At 28.4% G+C, this 24997-nt stretch overlaps 1 protein-coding gene across 2 annotated transcripts in view; it reads right to left on the minus strand.

Annotated features, from left to right (window-relative positions):
* Window positions 1–109: 109 nt before the first annotated feature.
* Window positions 110–24997, minus strand: part of Acsl (Acyl-CoA synthetase long-chain) — a 163786-nt gene continuing 138898 nt past the window's right edge. For both annotated transcript variants that reach the window (XM_075358699.1, XM_075358698.1), the window contains 6 exons: window positions 24245–24384; window positions 19983–20155; window positions 17842–17967; window positions 10629–10766; window positions 8847–9125; window positions 110–4224 (listed from right to left, as the gene is read on the minus strand). In XM_075358699.1, coding sequence (XP_075214814.1) covers window positions 4070–4224; window positions 8847–9125; window positions 10629–10766; window positions 17842–17967; window positions 19983–20155; window positions 24245–24384 — 1011 coding nt within the window. In that variant the 3' untranslated portion in view covers window positions 110–4069. The remainder of the gene's footprint in view (window positions 4225–8846; window positions 9126–10628; window positions 10767–17841; window positions 17968–19982; window positions 20156–24244; window positions 24385–24997) is intronic.

The following is a 24997-nucleotide window of genomic DNA, read 5'->3' on the forward strand; positions in this document are numbered from 1 at the left end:
AACATTGATGTTTTATTTCATTTAATATCAGTAATAATGTAAGTAGGAATGTAAAGAATATTATTAAAGAAAATTAATCATAAATCTATGTTTTAAGAAGTTTCAAAAATACAAAACAAAATGATTATGTTTATTTTAAAAAGTACATTGCACATATCTCTGCAAAATATAAATACAATTATAAAGTAAAAGTATATACTTTTTAAACTAAAAAGAATAACATAACTATTTCTAGTAAGTCTTTTTGATTTTATTTAAAATACAATCATAATTAATCATGAATTACTAAGAATTAAAAAAAAAATGTAGCATGTAAGAAATGCCATTACAGGCGGTTTCTTATCATATATATATATATATATATATAATTATTAAAAATTTGTACAATTCACTGTTTCACAGTATTACTGTAAAATGTCAAACTGAAATATTTAAGTTAAAAATAAGCTGCAACAGCATCCACGGAAACCATGCTCATTGTATAATTGAAGCAGAACTGAATTTAACATAATTTTTTTTCTGAGAGGATGCCAAGTAATTCAACTGTGATAGTCCCAATCTGGATACAATTGTGATGGTGACTATCCACTGAAAGAGGTAATGTTTTAAAATTACAAAATGATGATGCATCCATTATCCCAGCCACCACATCAATCATTGACAAACTAACCACAAAATAATTAAAATTACCCACTACCCATTAAAAAAAACTGGATAATTATTTTAAAAAAATGGTTGACTATTATTTCTACTGCTCCACTGTTATATTTTTTTTGGCATTTTATAACATAATTACCAAAAATATTCATTGCTACAGTATGATTCATTAATGTACATGTAATATATAAAATTTGTTCTATTCTATAAGTAGCAGACTATGATATTGTGAATAAAAATGTAACAAAATAACTATTTTTTTATTTTTTATTATTATTATAATATTAACCATCAAGCAATAAATGACTTATACTTGAATTTTTAAACATATTATGCAGAAATATTATCATGTATGATAGACAAATACTACCTGTATTATGTTTTTAAAATAATAATAGTGATTATTATAATGATTACTAAAATTAAAGAATCTCAGTTCTCAAAACTTTTAATGTAAAGTAATAGAAGTTTTAATATATAAAAAGAAATTAAATACAGTTTGTTTTTTTTTTTACTCTCAAACAATTATAGTTAACAATTATATAACAATTTCTGTACTAATAGAAAATAATTTATAAAACCTCATTTAATAACTTACTTTTTTATATGTTTAGTTAACATGATTAATTTCATATTATTTATCATGAAGATATAATTTTATCTTAAAAAAAATTATATTAACTCAATTATAATAATGTTCATTAACAGCAAATGTAGTGTTTCATAAAAATATATTGCAAAAATTATTAGAAAGAAATAATAAAGTATTTAAAAAAAATTGAAATGAAACTAAAACAAATTTGATTTCAACCTAATTAAAAAATATAATAACTTTGATTACCCATCTTTTATTTTATCAATAATTATATTACAACTATAGTAATCTTTCAATTTCAATTTTGCTGTCCCAGTTAATAAATAATTTGCAGTGAAGAAAACAATATAAAAACAGTGATAAAAAATTAACAGAATTCTCTCAATCAGTGAATAAATCACAAGAGCATCAGACAGATCAAGTTAGTAAAGAAATATTAAAGTCAATTATTATGTACAAAATTTTCAAAGAATAATATAAGGGTATAAAAAATATCAGTTTTGCAAATTCTGGGAATAATCTAAGCTGTAACTAATAAATAAAAGCATTCCAGCTGATAATCATACTCAAAAGATAATGAAAAATATCTAACAGAAATTTGATAAGTTGATTATGATAAAAAGAGAAAAAAGAAAGACATCTGCTACTGAAACAGAATAAACAACTGAACGTTTTAAATGATTCAAACAAAAATGAAAACATGATTACTAAAATAATTGAAAAAATGGAAGAGACTATTTCCAAACACAATGATTATTTAAATTTTATATTCTAATATTATACAAAATTAGAGGATCTGAGATTTAAGAAGCAAACACATTATTTATACAGCTAACATATATAATATTAAAGATTTTCCAAAGAGTACACTTAGGAAATATAATTATTTCTCAATATATCATCGATTATTTAATCATTTTTTATGTTATTAAAATAATATACTATGAGTGTGTACAGGCATGAATTAATTACTTTCTCTTATTCATAATACTTTTAAGTACCTGTTCATGTCTTATCTGCTTATTCTACTTACCATCATGGTCTCAGACTCAGTCCATGATGGGTAATCAAAGTTTTACTTATTATACTGGATAAAGATATAACTATCACAATTCCATTTTGAACTGTCCATTACAACAAAGCAAAAGGCTTCTAGAACCTAATGGCCAAATAAATATTAATTGCAATTTTCATTAAAACTTTTTAAGAAAAATAAACTCTATAAGTATTAAAAAAAAACTGTTATTTTCAAATATCACAATATTAACAAGTACAAAAATATATATAATTATTAACTTTCAAAGATATATTCATACATCATTTAATATCACTAATAGTTTAATTTATTTACAGTAAATAATCTTAAGTTAATTTATTAATTTAACAAATTTAAAATAAATATAGGACACAATTTATGGCATTTATTTTTAATAATTAATAACCTAGTAACTAAAAATAACTGTGATGTACCAAGATTTATTATAAAAAAATAACATTTTTGGATCAAAAGTCACTCTTTATATCAATGTGCTATTGCGTAATGCGTATTTCATGCTTCTATCTCTTATTTTACAAGCGAGGCTTGATAATTGCAAGGCATTCACAACCATGTTATTATAATGTTAACAAACACAAAACAAAATGAAACTATAAATATAACAACGTTCATTATCATTTCAAATTTTTAGATGAAAAAATTAGTGTTGGCTGATATTTATTTAACATTGCTTAATTAATTAAATTTCAACTGAATAATAAATTAATTACAGAAAATTATTACATAAAAATAACGAAAACTGATGATAAATTATTTAATTTAAGCTAGAAAATAAAACTACATTAATGACAAAGGTGTAATACTTCAACTCTTTATTTTATTATATTAATACAGTAAGATGTATTTACAGCAAACATACATTACTAAACGTAATAAATGATTATAATAAACATCAAATTTTATTTTTATTTTGCTAATAAATATGGTTGTTTAGTTCAAATCACATATAAAATATTTCAATAACAATACCATGATAACATAATATTCATAAATTTTATATTATTCAGTCGATATATAAATATTAGTAAATTTTTAAGTAAAATTAATAACAGTAATGAGTTATTGTAATAATAATAACATGGACTGAATTGGTAAGAATTATATATTATATTACTCCAGTAATTTTTTTTTAACTTAAAACTTACATGACTAACACATAATTGATCATACTACTACTGATGAAATAAATTGTAATATAATTCTTTTTCATTAGATAATAATTGCAATTTTAATTGCCGAGTAATAATTATAACAACTAAATCTACTGTACAATAAAACAAAGAATATTTTTTCATACTTTTTATTTACATTACATATAAAATATTCATCTATTTACACAATATTATACATCAATATGAACAATGTAAAAGTATTACAATCATTTTACAGATTATGTTTAATGATTAATTCGCTGTATTTGTAAAAATGATAACTTTGCAATATTTATTCGGTTCAAGCATTTGTTTTATTTATCTTATTATAAACAAATGAAATCATTTATAAATAATAATATAATTTATAAACATATATATATTAGATATTCCAAGTCTTCACAAATATTCGTTAAAAAAAAAAAAACTAAAACCTAATAAAAACAAAACATTATATTACAGTTTTATATAAATCATTTACAAACCACACACGGTATCAACGAAACTAGATGAATAATCGTTAAGGGTAATGTTAAACTGATCACTATTATCGTTTCGTTAATAATACTAACGAAAAGTGTGATGCTTGGGACTAGCCCATGCCACTCATCATGAAGCATACATTCTATTGATCTCATGCTGGTACCTTTCTTGAATATCTTTTCGCTTAAGTTTGAAAGCTGCAGTAACTAACCCCATATCCGGTGACCAAACTTCAGTACAGAGTTTTACAGCCGCTGGTATTTCAAATTTTTCTAACTTGCCTGTAAAATTTATTACAATTTTAAATATGAATATTAAAAATAATTTAAAAAAAATAACAAACTAAAGAATTGATTAGAAAAATAGATTAAGTAAGACATCAGATACCATCTAATTATAAACAACAGAAAAACAAAAAATTTCCTTCCTGAGGTAATATATGGAAAATAGACTAGCATCTAAATCTCACAGCATGTCAAATCAGGCAAGAGGTGGCATTCTAGAAACACCCTACACCTTAAATTATTCTAAATTTGTTGTACAAATTCCTTGTTAATTGGGATGGGAACTTAACTGTCATGAAGTTGAACTCTTTTCAACTTCAATCCAGATTTGTTTTGAATGACTAAGAACTTTGTGATAAAAACTGAATTACTGCACTTTTACATATTAAATAAGTCATGACGGGTGATTGATTTTAAATTATAAGCAGGAGTAGGCTTAACTCTTTGTGTTTGTGGTACAAAATTTCAAACAATGGATCACATTGTAAACGACTACTCCATATATATATATATATAAAACAAGAAAAGTGATGAGAGGTTTGGAAGTAGACTCAGATCATTACTTAATCAAAATGACACCACGGAGAAAATCTGCAAGGGACAAAAGATTTAAAAAGCAATATGACCACAACAAAAAACAGGAAATGTCACATACACAGAAAAAAACAGACCAACTAGGGACTGAAAACAAACTAGAAGCCCTGGTGGAAAAACTAAAAGAAATAGCATCAGAAATTGCACCGCCAGATAAAAAAAGGAAACACCAGTGCTGGAACATTACTTGTGATCAAGCACTGGCAAACAGACACAAGGCTTGGTTGATCTTCCAATCAAGAAAGACGGAACAGAACGAACAAAAATGCAAAGAAAACTCGCACAAAAAATAATCCAAAATCAAAAGAGAGAGTATCACAAGAAATTACTAGAACAGATTGAGGAAGACTTCCATAAAATTAATACAAGACAATATTACAAAAACTTTAAACTAAAGAACACTACATTTAATGCCCCAACACTAATGTTAAGAAATTCAGAAGGAAATCTGGCACACACTAATAAAGAAAATGCCAACATCATGAGAGAAAGCTTTAGAAAACTTCTGAATTGTGAAGAACCAAAAGAACTTCTGGAAATAAACACAAATACCCTGATTAAAACAAGAGAAAACATCCTTCCACCAACATTAGCAGAAGTAAAGATAGGTCTGAAGCAAATGAAAAACAACAAAGCAAGTGGAGAAAATTTCCTGACTGCAGAAATATGGAAGAACGCGTCAGAAAAAATACACAGAAATCTCCACAAAGAAATGATAAAAATATGGCACAAAGAGGAATTTCTGGAAGAATGGAAAACCGCAATAATCCACCCTTTAAATAAAAATTGTGATAAAACCAACCCTGACAAATATAGGGGAATTTCCTTACTAGATTGCACTTAAAAAATTCTATCAAGAATAATTTACAACAAAATCAAAAACCAACTGGATCAAGAACTAGGGGAATACAAAGGGGGATTTAGACCATGGCGAGGCTGCCCAGAACAAATTCTAAATTTAAAATTAATTAAGGGTATCATAAACTAAGGAATAAATAACTGGTAGGGACTTTTATTGATTTCAAGAAAGCATATGATTGTGTACATCGAGAATCCCTGCTAAAAATCCTGAGAAATGGCTTCACCCAAAACTAGTCAAAATCATCAGACTAACACTAACGGATACCAAATCCAAGATTAAATTCAGGGGATAAATATCTGATCCATTCAACATCAAAACAGGACTGAGACAAGGAGATGGACTGTCACCCCTTTTATTCAACTGTGCCCTTGAATTTATAATACGGGATTGGAAAAAAAAAAATAAAGACAACATTAAAATAGGAAAGGTGTCTCAGTAAATTCCCTAGGTTTTGCAGACAATTTAGCCCTACTATCCCAAAATATAGAAGAGGCCAGATACCAACTGTCAACACTGGAAGAGATTGCAGGAAAAATTGGTCTAAAAATTTCATACAAAAAAACCAAAATTATGGTGAGAGACCCACTATGCATAAGCAAAGTAAAAATAAACAATAATGACATAGAACTAGTAGAAAACTTTAAATATTTGTGTGAAAACATCACACACAACCTCCAAGAAAATCCAAACTGGAATGAAAGAATAAATAAACTCATCAAAGCCACAATAAAAACACAAAACATCTATAACAAAAAATTCATGTCCATAAACACAAAAATAAGACATTATAACTTAGTTATCAAACCAAAAATACTTTACGGATGCGAAACCATATTTGGACTGTACCAGACAAGGTTTACCGACAATCTGGAAAAGATTGAACGACGATGATGATTGACTGACAGATTCTACGACGATGCATCGGGAAAAACATTAAAAAAGACGGGATTTGGAGAATTATTAACGATCATCCCGATAACTAATAAATTTAGAAAGAAGATAATTTCCTTTCTAGGACATATTTTCAGAATGGAAGAGACCAGACTTAGATGTATAATCGAACTTTTCTGGAACAAGAAAAGCAGACCAAACTGGTTATACGAAGTACAGAAAGACATGGAGGAATTAGACATAACCCATGAAAACCTAAAAATGAAAACTGGAAACTATGAGAAATTAAAAAATAAAGAAACAAGATTCCTATCAAAACCCAAGAAAACAATAAGCCGGGTGTACTCTGAACAACAAAGGGCAAGAAGATCTGAAACCCTTAGAAATTACTGGCAAAAAAGAAGAGCTGAAAAATAACAAATCAGCAAGAAAAGAAAGAACTTGCCAAAAAAATGAACTAAAGTGATCCATTATGGTCTTAAAAGTAAAAAAAAAAAAAAAAAAAAAAAAAAAACCAAAAATTACAAGAAATATAACAAATAATGTTAATATTACAAATATTAACATGAGGCAATGTTTTCCTTTACTTATTTAATATTAATTCTTTCATTTATAAATAAAAGTAACAATACTACGTACTAAATAAATAACCAACATTGTTATAACAATGAAATTTTTGTAATATGTTAACCACATGTTTGTTATAAAAATCTAATACTATTGGTCTGACAATAAAAATATTTGCTGTACAACTTTTTAATGAATTAACTGTACATAGTCTGTTATTTTTTCCCAATGAACTGGAATATGGACAACCATTTTCTAATTTTTGACAAGCTGATTTTAATTTCTACTTCCATAATGAGATTCTAGCATGTAAAATACTAGAAATATTATTATTATAAATATTAATGCTAGTTGTAGTGAGGATTTGCTGGTTGAAGCACAAACTTTAATGAATTGAATTAATGAACTGTGAGCCTCTTATCACTGTGTGAGCTGGGTTTGAACTGAATGATTTGAATCAATCGAATGTGTAATATTAAAAAAATAATAATTAACCGTTATATTAAAAGTATTTTGAATTCAGGATTTTAGTCTAGGACAATGTAATTATTACAACAATTATTATTGTTATATCTCCTTAATAACAAATGGGATGCCTTTGGGGCGCTGTTTTTAGAGATGCAGTCGGGTGCTCTTATAATATCTTCGCAACCAATCTTCCGATTTTCAAAATTTAAACGGGCTGTTTGCTAATATATTACAAAAACCATGCTGGAATCGAACCAAAACAAATAGAGCCATGTGTGTCAGCAGGTTTTTTTTTCAGCAGTCGTGTTTTTTTTTAATGTTTACCACTTGTTATTTATGCAAATCTAAAAAATAAGGCATTGTTAAAAATTGAAAAAAATTCCAAAAAGCTTAAAATTTTTCTATATTACTATCCTAATTATTGATATTGTTATGATATGATATGTTATATATATATATTTCTCCACAAGTGCTATTTATACATTTACAGAGTATGCTTGTAACAATATATACCCTGTCATAAAATTCTGAGTATAACCCCAGTTAACAACAAACTTAAGGTGATTAAATAGTATTTAAATCTAATGAAGCATACTAGATAACGTAATCTACTTTAACTTCAAAATTTAACCTTTCAGTTTGATTTGACATAATAAATGGTATGTAACGGGAGGAGGGACCACTTGTCATTATAGTTCTGCATGGTACATTTTTTGTCATTTGGTAAAAACTTTAGTTTTTCTAACAGAACAAGCAGTTCTTTGTCGTTATATCCTGTAGAGAATAAATCTACTTATTAGTGTTTAAAACTTTTTTTTTTTTTTAAATAGTATTTTCTAACTTTGAAAAAATTGATTTAAACAAGAAAAGACATTGTTTGTAGTGCCTTGGGTAAGCATAATAAGTTAACTAATTCTAAATAATAACACAGTACATATGTTAGTTTTAAAATCCTTAAAACTACAAAAATTTACTTAAATATTTCATACGTAATTAGCAATTTTTGAAAGATTCATAACATCATTAAAAAACCCTGAAGCAACTCATGGCAGAATGAGCAGAACAAACTATAGCTCCAAAATTCTGTAAAACAACTCTTATTACACACTGCCTGTTGAGAATTAAAATAGCCAAGCTATAATTCAACATTATTTTTCAACTAATCAATTAATACAGCAGAAATATTTACTATATAACATGCATAAAGTTTTCTAATACAAAAATAGATTTAACTTACATTTTTTCCCATGATCTGCTAATTCAGCCAACACTGCTTTTTCAATAGAAGGATCAGCGCATAATTTCTCGAATGACATTTCAGGATTATGTCCAAGACGAGCAGCAGTAGCCTTCAAATGTGAAGGGTTTGGAACAACTAATGCAACAGTGTAATCTTTACTAGCATCTCCGTAAACACAAATATTTTCAACAACCGGGCATGTTTTTAGTTCAGCTTCAACTTTGCCTAATGATACATATTCACCTGCTTGAAGTTTTACAAGATCCTTTTTACGATCTGAAAATTAAAACTATACTTGAGAAATATTTTAGAAAATAACATGAGACTTATTATAGAAAATAAAATCATTGTTTTAACTGATTTTCAAAGTATTATCAATATTAATCTATGTAGATGTCTTACCTGGTAAAACAAACAATTTAATCTAATAAACAAACTCAAATGGCAAGATAGTTTTAATACTGAGGATCTTTCTACATTTACAACAGATTCTCCACAGTAAATTCTTGACTTCATAAAGAGAACGATGTTTGTTATGCAACTGTCCTGGTTGACTTTGATATAGATACTTACATATAGATTTTATATATAGTATTCAAACAAAAATATTCTGTATATCTTATTATTTTTTTAGTTATTTCATGTTTCTGATATCTTGATAAACAACACCTTCCTTTTCTACTTTTAATCCTTCTACCACAATCAGCAAAGGTAAAATATGCTTAGTGATTAAAATTTTATTTTGTATGCTTTTCCTGATATTAGGTTCCATGTAAGAGGAGTAGATACCTTTTTTCTAGTGATACAGTGAGAAGAGATCACCACCTCTAGTAGTGTGGGTAAAACTGTAATGTTTTTCTCTGAATATTAAGGTTGTAAGGGACTGAGAAGAAAATAGCTCAGCTCTCTAAGCTACCCCTGTTGTAGCCAATCCCTTATACAAAAAGCTAACCGATTCAAAGCAGGAATAACCCCAAATGGCAAGCTGGTAAGACGCAAAGAATGAATATGTAATTATTTTGAATTTTTTTACAACTATTATAAAATATACAATACAGTAACTTCACTTGAATGGCAGTTTTACTACATAATTTATGTATACTGTGTGTGCTTCACTGTTGCTTGCTTTGTCAGAAAAAATTCTATGAATTTTTTTTATTAATTTCAAGAATTTTCATGAACAATACATTAAAGGATTCAATGGAAAATTATTTTGAAAATTTGAAAATTACCACAGAAAATTCTATTTTTTTTTATATAGGGTCAAGGTATAATATTAATAGAAAAAAAACAGCATTAATTTTTAAAATCATTATGTATAACCAAGAAAACGACATCCCGACAAGGTCAAACCCTGCTGTTAAGAGGGTTAACCTGTTCAGGGATATGCAGTTATTTTTAGTAAATATTCTAATGAACAGGGCATTAACAGAAGAAAGTCTATATAACAATAAAAGTATATTATGAAAATAAGAAATGATCAGCAAAATGTAGTTCTTGAAAAATAACCATGTCAAATGTAACAATTATATCCAAATGCATGGTAAAAACAAATGAGGTAATATATATTAAGTTATGAAGCATGTATTTTAGCCATCATCCTATCAGGCTGTTCTTTAATTCCCATTCAATAAGTGTTTTAAAACAAATCATTGATAAAATGAGAATCACCTTAAGAAAAGGTTCAGTGTAAAATTTTTGAATCTTGTCAATTTTAATACAAATAATAATAAATTATGAAGGATAAAGTTTAGTCAAAATTAGAAAAAGAAACTTTACCGATAATTTTAAAGACACCATCAGGATGAATTTCACCAATATCTCCTGTCTTGAACCATCTTCTACCATCTTCAACAAAGAAATCTTCCTTTGTCTTCTCTGGATTTTTATAATAGCCAGGTGAAATATTATCTCCACCTTCATAAAATTAATCAAAACATTGTTATAAAATAAGTATGTTTAATGATCACAAATAAATTAAACAAAATAACACTTACATATCAACAAGTTAAAACTGATGATTTAACTACATTTAGAATTTCTAAATACGAGGGCTGTTTTATTTTCAACCTACAAGCGTGCATCTAAGTAAACAAGAGATAGGCAGGAGCCAGGTCTGCACATCATGCAATTGCACTGCCCCCTCCACCACAACCTCTGCCACTGCCAGTTCTATTGCATCAGTCTGAGCTGAGCTACAGGCAATTGAACATAGCCGCTATGATTTATGCTCTCACAAAGTGCGATACGTTTTCTACAAGCAAAATGATGTAGCGCTGTTGAAATCAATCGCAGAATGAGCCGAGTGTATGATGAAAACTTTATGAATGATGGTAGTGTGGGGGAATGGTGCAGGAAATTTAAAGAAGGGTGAACAGATGTCTATGACGAAGGTGGGTAAGAACGCCAGTCTGTCTCTACTGTATGCCTGGTTGATGATAAGTGAACTTTCTGCAGAAATCCCAGAAATTTCAAGGTTTTCTCTGTACACAATTGTGACTAAAGACCTAGGATACCGGAAACTGTACGCACCTTGGGCCCAAAAAATGTTGAGTGACATTCACAAAATGTAGCATATGGAATCAGTCTTAATATTTCTTAGGCATTACAAAAATGAGGGGGAAGAGATTTTAAAGCCTATTGTTACTGGCGATGAGACTTGGGATCCGGTATGACAATCCAGAAACCAAAGGACAGTCTTAGCAGTGCATGCACACTTCTTCCCTAAACAAGCCGAAAAAGTTCAAACAGACACTGAACAAAAACAAAACAATGACTACAATTTTTGGGACCATAAAGGTGTCTTGTTGGTGGACTTTATGGAGCAGAGGACAAAAATAAGAAAGGAATTTTATTGTGAATCTTTACATCCCCTCCGCAGAGTGATCAAGAACAAATGAAGAGGCATACTCTCATTCGGTGTGGTTTTGATCCACAACCGCACTGTGCCAACGTGTCACAAGACCTTCTCAAACAATTCAAGTGGTAAGTTTTCCATTATCCACCATATAGTCCAGATCTAGCACCTAGCGATTTTCATTTTTTTCAAGAATTGAAGGGATGGTTGGGCGGACAACACATTGCCACAAGTGAAGAACTTCAGGAGGTTGTCAAAATGTACGTTACCTCACTGGGGCAAATCTCTTTGAAGAGAGCAGGTGTCAGAATACAACAAATACTTCAATCGTTTTGGTAATTATGTAGAAAAATAAATTAAGATACTACACAACTTTTAGTAATAAAGTCTTTTTATGTCAATGTGTTATTTTTTATAGCCCCTCAAGGTTGAAAAAAAAGCCTTCGTATTTACTTACAGAAAGGCTTTGTATAAAAATACTCAGCTAGTCACTCAAAGGTTAATAAAAACTAACACAAACTTTATAACAATTAATTTTAAATAAATGGTAGTAACATTACAACCAGTTTCAAAAAATTTAATCTAACCAAAATTCTAAACTGGCATGCATTTAAGAAAAAGGGTAAAAAGCTGTTTCTGGGATTTTTGCAAAAAAAATTTCATTTCTAAAAATGAAATAAATATGTTAAAACTGAGATCATAAAGCCAATGAAAAACAAAGTGAATCTCCCTTTTTTTTGTAAAAAAGATTTTATTTATTTTTTGAAAGTGAAATAATTTTTGAGTAAAGATAAGACATAAATAATTGTTAATTAGTGGGAAACTAGAAAGTTTACTTTTTATGGATATTTCTGCAGTTTAATACAGTATAAATCTTTGAAGATTGGTCCACAGAAATAAAAAAGGGTACTGTGCTTCAATCCTGCATAGCATATTTACTTTTGGTTTTTTTTTTTACTTCAAGAAAAAATATTTGCTCCCTTCTGGTTTTAAATAATTAAATCTGAATGAAATGTAATAAATGAAAAATTCTTCAACCACACTGATCTCTCTGTTACTACTCTAGTTAATAATAACACATTATATTTTGATTTATAAAAAATATTTTTTCAAAAATATAAATTTCTGCTATATTTGTATATAATAAATTTTTAATTCTGATGGCATATAAGAACATTAGTAATTTTTAGAGGAATTAAAAAAAAAAAGAATATACATAAATGTTATGTATACTTTATGAACTGTCAACTTTACTATTATTCAACAGTTACCTTTTCTTATGCATTAACACAAAATTAAAAAAACTGGTGTACCTTTTATAAAAGACAGCTTTTTTATTATAGCGACATTTATATTAAAAAAAAAAAAAAAAAAAAAAAAAAAAAAAAAAAAAAAAAAAGCTTAGAATTAAACATGAATTTCCATAGTTTAATGTAACAGAATTCCACCTGGGTAAGGTATTTAAAAAGCAGGAACTGAATTTTTTATAAAAAAAAACGAAGTACTGATAGAGTGGTGTCAAAAGTACAACTACACTTTTTTTTAATGTGTTTATTTTTTCTTTTACTTCCTATTTATATATTTTATAGATCAAGAATGCTAGTAACTGTCAGGCTGAGTATGATGATTCTCCATCGAGTTGACTAGCACAGAATCCTGTTAGTCTTTTTTTTTTCTGTTTAGCCTCCAGAAGCACCATCAGGTATTACTTCAGAGGATATGTATGAGTGTAAGTGAAGTGTAGTCTTGCACAGTCTCAGGCAATTTCTTGGTTTCAATTAACCACACATTTCCGAAATGTGTGGTTAATTGAAACCAACCACCAAAGTACACCGGCAGTATCCATGATCTAGTATTCAAACCCGTATAACAGTAACTAACTGCCTTTACTGGATTTGAACCTTAAAAATCTCGACTTCAAAATCAGCTGATCTGCGAAGATGTGTTCACCACCAGACCAACCCAGTGGGTTCCTGTTAACCTAGATCAGGGGTCTCCAAACTACAGCCTGCAGGCCAACACCAGCCCACCATAGTTTATTTTGATTACAATGTAAGTAAATCATACAAAATAATAATCAGATGTTTCTATTTAACGACCAATTAAGAAACAAAATAACTGACATACATAATGAAATTGAGCATTTTAATTGTAATTAATGATATGAGATTTATCCTAAAAACTTACAATAAGTAGATAAATCACAAAATGAAATTAAATACTATAATTATGATTAATGAGATTTATGAAGCTGTAACTTTCCACTGACAATTGTTTGCAGTTGTGGATCAAGTTTATTTGTGGAAATTATCAGCAGTGACTTCAAATGCTCACCAGTTAATCTAGATCTGTAAATATTTTCTGTATATTTCATTTTGGAGAATGTTTTTTCATACAGATAAATAGTGCCGAAAGCAGAATAAAGCCACAAGAAAATTTATGCAACTGATCAAACTGTGAGTGGATAAAATTCCAGCAATGATGACTAAATATTTTTCTTTAAAAATGAAACTGCAAATCAAAAATTTCCATTTGAAGTTCTGGGGCAAGGGTTTCTGTATCGGTGTTAAAAGGATTTTGAAAAAATCTTGATATCGTTTGCAATTGCATCAAAATCTGAAAAACAAGACTCAAAATTTATTTTTAAAGCACCCAAAGCTTCAACTGAAAAATCTACTGGAAATGGAGTATCAGTTTGCTGACTGAATGTTTGGCATGTATATTAAATAGCGTGAAAACATTTTTTATTCAATTGAGATTGAAACAAAACAATTTTTTGTCTAAAGGGCTTATAATATGAGTGTATAAATCAGGCAGAAGCTGGTTTTCTCCTTGTAATTTTAAATTAAGGTCATTCATATGTATAGTTAAATCTGTATAAAACTGTAACTTTAGTAACCACTCATTGTTTTATAACTCAGCTAGAGGACAATTCCTTTCATTTAAGAAACTTTTGATTATTGCTTGGAGCTCAAAAAATCGTGTTAGAACATTTCTGCATCTAAGCCAGCGTACTGCAGTGTAGTATGGTAGGTCATTTTCTCCAATCTCTTAAGTAAACTCGCAGAAATGATGATGATTGAGCACATGTGATCTGATATAATTAACAGTTGACATTACTGGCTTCAAAAATTCTGACAAATCCAAATGTTTTCTGCACAAAGACTGTTGATGGATGATGCACTGTATGATTAATGATTTTGAACAAATGTAATTTTCTACGTCCTTTGATACGAGAGCACTTTTATTTTTTCCACACATGTTTTTGCCATCATCAGTAGTGATACACTTCAAGTTTTTCCACTGAAGATTGTTTTTTGTCAACAGCGTTCCCTTAAAAATATCTTCTCCAGTGGTCGTGCCGTGAGTGCTATGAATGTCAAGAAGCTCTACATACACTTCACAATTTTGATCTATTCCTCGAATAAAAAGTAACACCTGAGCAGTATCTGAAACATCTGTTGACTCATCCAGAGCCAGAGAGAACCACTCTAAAGTGTTGATTTTTGTCAGACAATTGACTTAAATATATTTTCTACAATATTATCTATTCTCTGAGCCACGGTGTTTACTGATAAATTGATGTTTCTAAATAAATTAGCCTTTTCTAGACACATTTCTTCTGCTGCTGCAATCCTTAATTAATTCACCATCAGTAAATGGTTTCCCATGTTTTGCTATTGAATGAGCCACATGAAAACTAGCATGAGTTGCTCCTTCTTGTTCAGCATTTAATTTTCTTAAACAAGAATTGCTGAGATTTCAACTTCCATTTCAAAGATTCATATTTTTTAACCCATAGGCTTCCTTTAAATTTGTTAGTAATTCTGAGAATGTTTGGTCTCATAATGTTGTTTTATATTTTATTCTTTGAGGACTGATATTGTTTCATTAAAAATTATACACATCGCAGTTTTACTTGACTCAATCACAAAATATTGATATCCCCATTGTTCTTTAAATGTTCTACACTCACTATCTATCTTTCATTTCTTTTCCATACTTATCCACACAAAAGGGGTGTAACTTAAATCAATAATGCCAATTAATACTATTAACAGCAGGGTTCTGAGTACACAAAATACAGTGGATTTATGTTTAAGACACCTTTAATTAAATTAAACTCACAATTAAACACGCTGTATTTTCACTAAGAAGTTATAGTAACAAAATATACTAGTCACACTATATTTCATTTTTCACATCGCTGTACTACTGTAGCTTTGTCACGTCCTCACTTAACTTCCCTACTCTCCACAAGATGTCACTATTATACATTTAGTGTGGTCATAAGTAGTCGTAACAATAAATAATGCACAGCATGCGCATTGGCTATCTCTGCCGCAATGAAATGTCCTTGACACTTGCCTGTAAGTACTAACTGAAATTGCAAATTGATCGAAGTTCATCCCCATGCCATAGATATCTCACTCGTCAACTACTCCTGAAATGAAAATTTGCGTGTAATTCAAAACTACAATATATTTGGACCCCTGATATATGCGCTAATTAGGAGCTTATGGATCCAAATTCTCTTTATCTGGTTGCATTGGGAGAATAAGACATCTTTGTTTTGGATAAGTTCATCCAGGCAAGTTCATCCTAGTTTAAGATCTAGGTAAAGTGGAGTTTGGCAAATGAATCTGATTGCTGAGCATTAAAGATGTGATGGTCCTGCATATACTCTTAAATTACCTATTGATGTACTCCCTCATTTCCTCAACACTAATAATTGGTGTCTTATTTTCTTAAGGTGATTATATAATGATTCATTTTAGACAGTTTCAATAGTTCTTATATTTGCCAGAGTTCTTTAATTTGGCATTAGTTATCTTGTACAGTATTAAAGGTGGTTTTACATGTTAATTACTTTAGCCACAGCAGTCCTGTAACTGGATATCAGAATTTTATAATGATGCTTCACAGAAGTTACATAAAAACAAGGATGTAGCACAAAATCAAAATTTTCATTGAGAATCACATGATTTTTTATTCTTTTCATAAGCACTGGTCTACTCTGAATTGCTGGAAGAAATGCAGTGAGTAGTATTTGACATTACATTGACAAACATTAACATTATTAACAAACACCCTTGTATAGTGATACGAAGGTGTTTGTTAATAATGTTTAAATTGTTAGCCAGTTAAACTTCCTCTAATAGGCAAATGACTGAAATGATTAACTTCAGATAAAATTTTACAGTCAAAAGTTTTTAATTTCAACAATGCAAAACACAATTATGATTCTTAAACATAAGTTGTATACTGTTAAAAATGGGAGGCACTAATTCTCATTTAGGGGAGAATGGGGAATAACACACATTTTAAGTGGGAAGTATAACTTAATTCCAATAAGAAATTGAATTATTATCATTATTATATAAATTAATACATATTACGGTTAAAAAAAAAGAAGAGAAAAACTGCTCTATATATTCTTCAATATGACAGTTCAGCTTAAAAAAAAATCATCATGCTTAATCCATCAAATGTAAGTATAAAAAGAAGGAATGAAACCAAGTAGAATGAACAAACAAGACTGAGTGGAAAACAAACCTTATTGGAAATTTAAGCCAACAAAATCTTATTGGAAATTTAAGGAATACCATAAATTCAAAATTATCTCTAATGGGTAAATTAAAAACAGCTATTTTAAAGAATTATCTTAAAGCTTTAATAAGGATTAACAAAAGCTATTTCAAGTTCTCTAATTCACACTTGCCTTTTTTTATTAAAACATAAATGTTTAATGTTTTTATATTACAACGTAATGAAATTTGAAGATGTCAGTAAACAATAGCATCCAATTTTAGGTGAAGTTATAGATTATTTATTTTTGTTATCTTAACAAATGGTCACTTTCCCATACATTTTTGTAAATTAAAGTTAGTAAACAATTAATGTCTTACTTTATCAAAATATTATAATTTCATCACTTTTTTCATGCATTTAATTAATTTAAACAAATATAAATTCAGATTTATAATTTTTTAAATGAAATTTAGAAATATATATGCATTGTACACAAACTATATACAAGCTAAATTGATTGTATGGACTCTGATGGCTTAAATTACACTCTACTGTAAGTACAAAATACTTTAAATAAATTGTATAATGCAAAAATACACAAACCAATGACAATTTCTCCACGTGGGAATGGTTTATCTGTAACTCTGTAGTTTCCTTCATCCCAATCAACTAATCTAATATCACAAACTGTAGCCGGATTACCTGCTCTTCCAGTTGTTCTGTCATAACCTAAAAAAAAAACAACAAATATTAAGTAATAGAAATAAATCAAGCCACATAAAAAACCATCAACAGGGTACTAAAAAAAAACAAATAATATAATAGTTCAGTAAACAAAGGTACTCCTTATTTTTTATTGAATTTAATAAATTGAGCTCCACAGTCCACCTACAATGAACTGTGTTACCAAAATCAAATTAAATTTAATAAAAAAAAATTTCATAAAATTTCACAGTAACAGTAATTTTAAAACAATATTTATACAGTCTAGTTCAACACAAACATCTGTTCCTTCAAAGTCTCATTTTAAGCTTTGGAAAGGACGAAAAAAATCACAATTTTTTGCTGAATTCTAAACAAGTTGTTTTACAATCATTTCCCATTTCATTTTCCTGAGAGTTAAATGAAATATATCAATCTGTATTACAATTTCTTTATTAGATATATAGGATATATAGGGATTAGATATATAGAGATGAACTTTTTTTTTTATTTACTTTTTTTAGCAATTTTGAGAGAAGCAGTATTTTATTGAAGATTTTTTTTCTAAAAGCAATTTATACACATACATACAAAAGTATCATTTTGTTCTTTCCTTTTGTTGGGCCAACTCAACAAAAATTGTTAATTTTAATGACAACACTAATGTCACTGAAATTGACCTTAGGAGTAAATTAACTTGCATCATGATATAAATTAAGAAAAAAGTAATTAAAAATAATTTTTCACCAACGATTATCTTGGACAATTATTACAGTATTGTATATTAAAACTGCATAATTCATTGTAAGAAAAATTAATCATGAAAAATAATCCAATAATGTTCTGATAATATTTTGAGGAAATTTTACACTTAAAATTACTACTACTATGGTAAAGATTACTAGCTTTACCATCTGTATACAATGGATGTTAAGAGAGGTAACTAATGAAAAAAAATTAGCAACTTTATAATTAAACAGTACATTAGTGCAGCCATTACCTTATCAGAAGAAAACTGAAAAATAATCTCCATTCACAATACAGACCACATTAAAGATTTTTAGGGTGATGTACAAATACTATATGTAAATTCACTATACAGGTGCCCTATTGTAAAATCTCTAAAATTAACCCTGATTAAATCCTAATTTAAAAAATAAAAATCTGATGTGGACATCACATGACTTCCTTGTACGCCTATTAAATTACATATATACATTTTTTAAAATGAAAAGTACATATTTTATTTCATTAATGTCTTCTGATATTGTTTCATTTTTTTAATTTATTGTTATTATTGAATTATTAATTATTGTAAGCAAATTTTTATAATCAGGGGTTAATTATTAATAAATCAATATATAAAAATAAGACAAAGTCAATATATAGATAAAGTCTGATTTGAACCGATATGCCTTCCGCTTGTAAGTTCCAAATATTTCATTAATTAAAATTTTATTTGGCTATAACTCTAGAACCAATGAAAATAAATACCACTTATGGTATATCATTGAAAAGCTCTCAATGAGGACTTACTGCAGTAAAGAAAAAGTTCAAAATCCAAGATTTTGAGCTTGATTGCAATCGACTGGACAACTTTTGGTCCAGTCGATTGCAATCAAAAGAGGAGGTGTACAAAGTTACAACAGTCCTAAATCCAAAATTGCAACATCCTACAGCTAATAGTTTTTGAGTTATGCGAGATACATATGCACATACTCATGTACAGATATCATGCCAAAACTGGTGAAAATGGATTTAGGGATGGTGAAAATGGATATTTCTATTGAAATCTGAAATTTTTCACCATCACAATATTTCCTTTACTTCATATAAGGAAGTAAAAATATGAAGGGGCAGCACAAAAAAATTAATTTGGATGAGAATTTTCCACTCTAATTCCATAATTTAATCGATAATGGTTAAACTATAATTCTCTAAATGATAAGGTTAATATAAAATGCTATTAATTAATTAATACCACTGCCTAGATATGTTAAAAGATAATTAGTGAGATAAAATTATAATTCCTTTTAACTTACAATCCATAACAGTAGCACATGAACATGTTTCAGTTAGACCATATCCTTGAATGACAAGATCACATAAGCAAACTTTGATTAGTTCATGTGTGTCAGGAGACAACGGAGCACCACCTGTCAATATTAATCTCAATTTTCCCCCCATTAATTGGCGTGTCTGTTGAAATACCAATCTAAACATATAAAAAGTTTTCTTTTAAATCAGTAATAATAATAAATTATAACAAGCAATAGAAATACAATACAAGACAGTTATATTTATCCTAAAATAAATTATGCATAGTGTAATACTGAAAAGTGTAAAAATGTACACAAATATCTATTAAACAATAACAGTTCTGTTCATTCATATCAAGTTATAAGGATGAATTGGAAATCTTACAACTTTTTTGACATTAGATAATTCAATCTAATCATCTCAGTGCAAAAATGCATGAAGTCTATTATCAAATCTTTGCAAATGTGTAGCATTTTTCATATTAAATTAGACATGAAACTTTGAACTCATTGACAAATGTCTTAAAAAATTCATGTGTGTTAAGTATGTATGTATTCATTCATATAGTAATATTACTTTCTATTACCACACAAAAATAGTACATAAAAAAATTAATTGTTAAATGTGTTTACCATCCTTAAACTAACATTCTGTTTTTGACTAAATTTTTACAATAACAAGGAGAATATACATTGCTCAACATCCTTTTAAAATCAAATTGCTTTGGAAATATTGCACTGAACATATCCAAGGAGGATATGTGGTTTTGTTAAGATAATGATGTCGTATGTTATAAATATTGTTAAGAGAATGTGTTGTCTACTTTTCATTGGCAAAAATTAATTGCAAGGAATATTTGGAATTGTTTCATGAAAAATTATTTTCATCATTGCTTGAATAAAGTCTTCTTTTCTAATTTTTTAACATGTTAGAACTCTTATCTACATTATGGGAACATTATTTGACAGATACTTGATGCTGGATTTCCTGCTACCAGTAAAAACAAGGTGGTACTTTTTCAATGTCTCAATATTTTTTCCTTTGGATTTGATTTGTTTAAAACATTAGAATATTAAATTAGGAATACTGAATATTAAATTAAGTTTTAAAAGACTGCTGTGTAACTTAACTCATTTGAAAATTTAATTATTTTCAATTAATATTATTCATCTTCAAATAAACAAGTTCCAAGCTTACAAAAACAAACTATGTTTAAGCTGAAGTTATATCTATTATACATAATAAAAATTCAGAGAAACTTAACTAAAAATATTTAAATTTTTCAAGAAAATTATATAATAAACCAATACAAAAAAAGAAATTGGTATTCCTCTCACCCTTACTCAGAAACAGTTTCATCATAAAAAAAGAAGAAATTATAAATTACAAGATCTCCATCATATGTACTCATTGTAAGTGGCAATTTAAGCTTAAAAATACAAAATGTTCATTTTACGATGGCATTTTATCTAAACTAAAAATATACAGATTTATATTTTCCTTTATCAATCCAAATCAACATTTCACACTACAATCCTGAATAATTTAATATTAAAGCATTTAAAATCTTTCAAGATATTTTTAATATTTCTAAATATAATGTGGCATATGTAAAAGAAACGTGTATCAAATTTCTGGATAAACATTAACCAAAAGTTATGTGTTCTATTTTCTCCATACTCTCAAACAGTACAATTATTACACACTAGTTTTAAATGTATGTAATAGTAAACTATGTAATAGTAAACTATGTAAATATACACACAACAGCAGAAAGAATTGTTTTAAACAAAAAGAGATTAAAGATAATACAGTGAAACTTCCCTTAACAGACACTTCCCAATAATATTTTCCCCTTAATACTGGACACTTTTTATTCCCTGGCAGTTTTGTAGTGGTATTAATGGATAAAATACTTTTCAATAATGAACGCCGACAATGAATTTACCTATAAAATCTGTTCATTCAGTTGTGAAAAACAGACAGCAGAAATAAAAATTATAATTCACCTTGTTTTATTTTATACTCAGAATGACATAATTTGTTTATCTGTTGTGAACTGCATCACTTCCGTAAAGTGATATTAAAATTCCTGATGTCTAAACACTGATGTTACAATTTCAATCAATTCATCATTCACAGTGATTTTTCATCAGTTGCTGTGCAAGTGTATACTGTATATGTACACATGTAATATTGTTTTTCAGTATAGTACTGTATTTTTTCTTGTACATTTTCTATGTTTAAATTTACTGTACATTCAATTTTTTTTGTATTTTATAAAAATCATTACAATCACTGTTACAGCAAATTAAAATATCTCAAAATGTTTTGATGGCAGGAAAACTCAGAGAAGCGATATCTTAAAAAGCAAACTTGATATCCTTAAGTCATGAACCAAAAATAACAATCAGTAAAGCAAATGTGCATCTCCTAAAATGCCAGGCCTACCGGTTGACAATTTGTCTTATGAGTGGTTTTGCAGGGCTTGTGCTAATAACATTCTATTTTCTGGAACTTTGATATGTGAGAAACTTCTAGAAATTGCTAAAGAACTCTGTTTCAATGAGTTTAAAGCATCACGGGGTTGGCTAGATAAATTCTAAATTAGACTTAACATTTCATATAAAACTGTGTTAATGCTGGTGCTGTAGATGAGAATTTGGTATCTGAATGGAAGGAAAAGTTAAATGAAATATACGTGAATTATACTGAAAGAAACATTTTTAATTATGATGAGACTGGTCTTTTTTTCTGGGCTTTGCTCAATGAAACGTGTTTGAAAGAGGAAAACTGTACAGGAGGAAAATATCAAAAGAAAGACTGACTGTTACACTGGCTGTGAATATGTGAGGTGAATCTGAAAAGCCACTAATAATCAACAAAGCTGCTAAGTCACAATGTTTAAATGGCATTAACATAAATTCATTAGAAATTGAATGGTATGCAAATAAAAAATCTTGGGTGACAAAAGACATAATTATGGACTGACTGTTGTTAAGTTTTGGTCACAGAATGGGAAGGCAAAATAGGAAAGTCATACTATTCTTGGACACTGCAAAATCCCACCTTAACATTAACTTAGAAAATATAAAACTGATATTTTCTCCCCCAAATGCTACTGCAGTATGTCAACCATTTGATCAGAGGATCATTCAGAACTTTAAAATTCAGTAGAGAATAAAGGTGTTATGGTACTTACAGTCAACAATGAAAGCTACAGATGCTGTTGAGCTTTTTCTAAAAGCATTAATGTGTTGATGGACTTTTATGGATTCATATAACTAAAGCAATTTACTACTACGACAATGAGAAATTATTTTGTAAAAACAGGTATTATAATACCTCTACAAATTAACTTCAGTTCTGACAATGAAAATCTTACTGAACTGAATGAAAACTGTGTGGAACAGAGTGGATTACAAGAAATTATTGAACAATTTGGAAACTACAAAAAATACCTGAACACTGACAACACACTCAACATAGAGGATGTACCAACTGACATCCTTGAGCTTGTTGTTGCCTCAGACTGGACTACTTCCAAAACTAACGACAATGATCTGAATTTACAATCTAGGAAGGAAACAAGAGAAGAGGTTAGAAAATTAAAGCAATATTTCTTATAAAAAGGATTATCAGAAGAGCCGTTGCTGATTACAAAAAATATGTACCAGGACTTGGTTCAAACTAAAATAGACAGCTATTTTAAACCATCTACATAAATGAATTGTACATATAACTGTATTTGATTTTTACATTATTTTTTATAAATGTGTTTTGATTAATATTCTTATACACTGTAGCTTATTTGTTTAATATTTTTGTAGCTTACATTGTTTTTATTCCAATTTAGTATAGTATGGTAAATTTATTCTCGTATTTTATTGGTCAATTACAGTAGCACAATATTATTTTATCTTCAGAAAAACAATAAAAAAAACTTGAATTTTACAAAGCCATACTAATTAGAAACTTTTTTTTAAATTTTAGTTTAGATGAAATAAATACACAATACTTTTTTTTTCGAAGTATTTTTTCCATACAATAACTGAACATAATACAATATTCACATTTTTCTGAACAGCAGATGCCTTTGAATAATGGACAGATTGTTGTTCCCGAGCTGTGTCTATTAATGGGAAATTTTACTGTATTACATTAAATAATAAAAGATAAACAGTGGAATAGTTGCAAAATAATATTTTGTAATTACAATAATAAAGCTGGATAAGCTTTATTATTGTAAAATAGGCATTCTTACCTATCAATAAATGGTGTTGTGAATCCCCGTTTCATCCACTGCCTTTTGTAATTAAAAGCAAATTCAAATAAAGCTTTCTTAAATGGAGATGCTTTAGATATTTTATCATATACTCCTTTATAAATTCTATCTAGAATTAACTGTAACAGAAAACCAAAGCAGATTAATACAACAATTATAATAAGGAAAATATAGATAATCATTTCCATGATTAGGAACCGCCTGATGATTTTTAATTAGATTATGAATTTTATACGACACATATTGGAATAGTCAATGGAATCCTTAAGAAGTCTCCTGTTCTCAGATGGCTCAGAAGGAAGTCATTTTTTTCTTTTTTACATATATTACGTGTCCCAAAATTCAGGCAAAATTTGAATTTTGCACCATTTGTGCAGTAAAGTGTTGCCAACAAAAAAAAAAGACAGCATGGCAGCTGACAGTTCAGGGTTATTAAAAATGAAGTGCTACATGAAGAACAATGCGTTTTCATTGTTAAGCAAAAAAAAAACCTTCATTATTTTTTTAAAAAATAATGAAGGTTTGGCAGCTACGGTTCACAATTTTCATTTAAAATCCCCGTTGGAATATTGATTTAACTCCATCAACTGTGAAGAGATTAAAAAATTTGGGATTCAGAACATCCATAAGTGATTAAATTTTTATCCGTTTTTATTTATTTATTTTTATCAATTTTTTCAGAAACAAATGCATCCATGAGTCACTGTTTGGTACGGACTTTGGGCTGGAGAC

This window comes from Lycorma delicatula, chromosome 2, assembly GCF_047948215.1.
Source record: "Lycorma delicatula isolate Av1 chromosome 2, ASM4794821v1, whole genome shotgun sequence".
Lineage (NCBI taxonomy): Eukaryota > Metazoa > Arthropoda > Insecta > Hemiptera > Fulgoridae > Lycorma > Lycorma delicatula.